General features: G+C 37.0%; 1 protein-coding gene across 1 annotated transcript; it reads left to right on the top strand.

Moving 5' to 3' along the window:
* Positions 1 to 225: 225 nt before the first annotated feature.
* On the top strand, positions 226 to 1125 carry LOC128249117 (tigger transposable element-derived protein 4-like). Its single transcript, XM_052971981.1, has 2 exons — positions 226 to 436; positions 533 to 1125. The coding sequence occupies exons 1-2, from the start codon at positions 226 to 228 to the stop codon at positions 1123 to 1125; spliced, it is 804 nt and encodes a 267-aa protein (XP_052827941.1).
* The last annotated feature ends 3084 nt before the right edge of the window (positions 1126 to 4209 follow it).

The raw sequence follows: 4209 nt of genomic DNA, 5'->3' as shown, positions 1-4209 counted from the left end.
AGTATTTAAAAGCAAAAGAAACGCATCATTTGTCATTCACATAGAGAGGCAGACATACACACAAGTTGTTCAAAATGTTCAGAATGAAAAGAGAAAGGCAGGACAAATCTGTGGCAGAAAAGATTCAATTGTTAGAATGTTACAAAGCTCTTGGGAAAACAACTCAGTGGGAAGCAGCACAGAGTTTAGGAATTTCAAGAGGTCTGCTCCAGAATTTGCTAAAGAATGAGGATGACCTATTGTGCCAAAGAACATGATGGCTGTTCATCAAAGAGAAAATGCCAGCGAGAGGGAAAAGACCAACAGACAGACTGTGCTCTCTACAATTGGTTTCAATTTATTTGCTTGAGAAATGTCCCTGTCAATGGCCCGATCCTAATGCACAAAACCAACAGCATTGCTCAAGCTGCTGGACACGATTTTAAGGCATTCAAAGGTTGGTTTTACCATTGGCAAAAAAGACATGGAATTTTTTTTACGGTTCTAAAAGGTAAGTGATGTAATTCACTAGTTCACATTTTTCTCTTTAGAGAACACAAACTAAACATATCATTCTTAGCAGGTGATGCAGCTGAAGTTCACGTTGATGGAGCCCATCAATTTCATGAGACAACCATGCAGCTTCTGTTGAAATTGTATAGGCCACAGGACATCTACAACGCTAATGAAACTGCGATCTACTTCCGTGCATTACCAGGAAATACATATGTCTACAAGAGTTGCAAGAAAACTGTGAGAGGCTTTAAGACAGCACAGGATCATGTGACCTTGATGGTGGCCTGCAACATGAGTGGAGACAAAGAAGACTTGCTCTTAATCGGAAAGGCTGGTTCACCAAGATGCTTCAAAAATGTCAAAATGTTTCCGATTCAATACAACTTTTCAACCAATGCTTGGATGACAGAAAAAATCTATGGAAGATGGCTCAGATCTTGGGATCGTTGTTTGCAGGAATCTGGAAGACAAGTGGTGGTCCTACTTGACAATTGCTTTTCTGGTGTAGTCATCGATGATCTCAAGAATATCACTTTAAAATTTCTTCCTCCCAACACAATGTCAGTGCTGCAGCCCTGTGACATGGGGATAATCAAGACCTTGAAAGCCTACTTCAAACATGAAATGTGAAAGATGTTATAGAAGACACTGAATGTGACATTTTTGCCCAAGAAGTTGCAAAGCTGATCACCATTTTGGATGCCATGTACATGTTAAGTGTAGCTTGGAAGAAGGTCTCTAGCTAGACAATCAAAGCTGGATCAAAGCTGGTTTTGTTTCGCCCAAAGAATCAAATGAAGCCATAGATGTTAACAAAGATTTGATCCTGCCTTCACCACCTATTGGATTGACCGAAAAGCATTTCAAAAATTGGTTGTCTGTAGATGATGGGACTGTTGTTGCTCCAGAGATCATCACTGAAGAAGAAAAACTAGAGATTATTCATGACATTCAGCAATCTAAGAAGGAAACTGAAGGAGATGAAGATGGCGATTCCAACATTGATGTTGATGAAAGAGTTCTGGAGCCTCAAACACCAGCTGAAATGAAACACTATCTAACTTGAAAGTAAACTTGGAAGTTTTGATTTCAGTGACATGAATCTTTTTAGAACTCTTAAGGAAAAAAAATCAATGCAGAGTTACAAACAATACATCCCGGAAAGCAAACAATGCTTGACAAATTTTTGATTCAATGACATTGTTTATAATGTTTTTATTTGTGTATTCACATACATATGTATTTTAATAAATACACATGTTTAATCAATTGGCAAATTTTGTTCCCTCTGTTAATAAATCCCAAATAGGTGGTCCCAAGATGGATTTATAAAGCAGGGCCTACTGTATCTATCTATCTATCTATCTATCTATATATATATATATATATATATATATATATATAATGAATTAAAAGCAGCACTAGTGTTGTAAACATTATCGGTCACACATACTCAATGTACATATGTGTTTCTCTCATTTACCTGTTTGCTGCAGTACAGTGCTCTGGGCACAACTCCCTCATAGCACAGTCATACACAGGCAAGACAATCCACCTCCAATCCCATCCAGGAGTGAGTGATGGATACCAACATTTTGCCATTTTTGTGGATTATCAACATCACATACCTGAATCAAACTGGAGATGAACTGAATCACCAATTTATGGCTTTATACAAATAATGTAAGAACCATCTGCTGGTATGCTGCAACAATGCATACATAAGATTAAATTCAATTACGAGTTAAAAGCAGTGCTAATGTTGTAAACATTATTGACTGCATTTACTCAATGTATGTGTTTTGCTTGCTTGCCAGTTCACTGCAGTTCACTCTGGGGATGACTCCCTCATTGCACTGGGTGTTAAAACACTTGAAAGTCATTGAACAAGTTCATGGGAGATGGTTTCTTTGTTTTATTCACATCTTGAAAGCATAAAGCTAATCAAGCTACATAAGTGATATATATAAAAACATATATTCACATGTAAATAGAGAGAAAACAAAGACTGAAAATATTCAGATGGTGAGTATTCATTCATACATAGATATATGGATATTTATATATTAACAGACCAGACTTACACAGAGTACAAAGGCACAGAAAATTAATGGGAGAAGGTATGGTGTTACAGATCTTGGTAGCTGTTTCTGGGGACTTGGAGTTACTTCATACTATTGGCTGACGTAGTAAAGTAAAGTACATGGAACCAGTAGTGGAAGCATATAAACATTCAGTAAATCCAGTCTCTGTCTTCAGGGTGGAGAGATAGGCATCTATATATAAATATCTATATATTTATACATGAATGTTCACCATCTTTATATTTTCAGTCTCTGTTTTCTCTCTATTTACATGTACATTCTATTATTCTTTTATTTGTTTCAGTCATTTGACTGCGGCCATGCTGGAGCACAGCCTTTAGTCAAACAAATTGACCCCAGGACTTATTCTTTGTAAGCATAGTACTTATTCTATCAGTCTCTTTTGCTGAACTACTAAGTTACGGAGACATAAACACACCAACATCGGTTGTCAAGCAATTGGTTGCTCAATGTGCCATGCAGTGGGACTGAACCTGGATCCATGTGGTTGGTAAGCAAACTACTTACCACACAGCCACTCCTGCGCATATATGTATGTATATTTTATATATCAAGCCCAAGCAGTTTATTTGTTTATTTGTATCATTATCTCCATATCTGCTCACATGGATTCCTCTTATACCCCCACAGACTTAATCCTCAGTAAAGATTTCAGTGCATAAGTTCAAATCATTTGAGCGTGGCTGACTCTATGTATATATATATATATATATATATATATATATATATATTTATGAATGTGTGCGTGTGTATTTTACACATGTACATATATATGTGTGAATGTGAGTGTGTGTGTGTATGCAGGTATATATATGCGCAGGTGTGTGTGTGTGTGTGTGTGTTCCCTATCTTGGAATGATTGTAATTAAAAGTCACTCTTCATACAAATGGTATCATTTTTTGCAATCCGCCACTAAAGCATGCCAAGGTTTACATGTATTTACACACACACACACACACATACATATATATATATTTATCATCATCATCATTTGCTTGGAAATAGGTTACAATTGATTACAGGGAGGGCATCTGACTTAAGAAAAATATAACCTCCACAAAGTGTGTTTGATGCATGCAAGCATATAAAAATGAACATTAAACAATTGTGATGATGATGGTGGTGGTGGTGGTGGTGGTGATAAATACTTATACCTATGTGTGTATGAGTGTGTATGCATGTATGTAAGTGCTTACATTGAAAGTCAATTGTCTGCTCTGACTTTCAGCCCCGGCTATTTAAAATACATGTTAATATGTTTTACAATTCTTATGCTTCTGAGGTTGACTTCACTTTTCATCCTTTTGTGAGTTGATAAAATAAGTATCAGTTGGGTACGGGGGCGGGGAATCAATGTAATTGACTCACCCCTTTCCTTGAACTTGCTGGCTTTGTGCCAAAATATGAAACCAGTATACTTTACAACTCTTACATCACAATAAGTGTGAGTGTGTACATGTGTGCATGCATGCATGCATGTGTGTGTATGTGTGTGTATGTGTGTATGTGTGTGTGTGTGTGAGCACTATGTAGAAGGCACATGGAAAGGTGCATAGGCATGTGTGTTTGAGGGGTGTATGTGTGCATGAATGTGTGATTGTAAGCAAA

This window comes from Octopus bimaculoides, chromosome 11 (assembly GCF_001194135.2).
Source record: "Octopus bimaculoides isolate UCB-OBI-ISO-001 chromosome 11, ASM119413v2, whole genome shotgun sequence".
In the NCBI taxonomy this organism is placed as follows: domain Eukaryota; kingdom Metazoa; phylum Mollusca; class Cephalopoda; order Octopoda; family Octopodidae; genus Octopus; species Octopus bimaculoides.
Note: the sequence above shows the minus strand (reverse complement) of the source record. Positions and strands in the feature narration are given on the sequence as shown.

What these genes read in the sequence shown, in the direction of transcription:
- LOC128249117 (XM_052971981.1), top strand. Translation starts at nt 226, where the DNA reads ATGAGGATGACCTATTGTGCCAAAGAACATGATGGCTGTTCATCAAAG. An exon ending in CGATTTTAAGGCATTCAAAG is followed by an intron (nt 437 to 532) that starts GTTGGTTTTACC and finishes TTCTCTTTAGAG; the next exon opens with AACACAAACTAAACATATCA.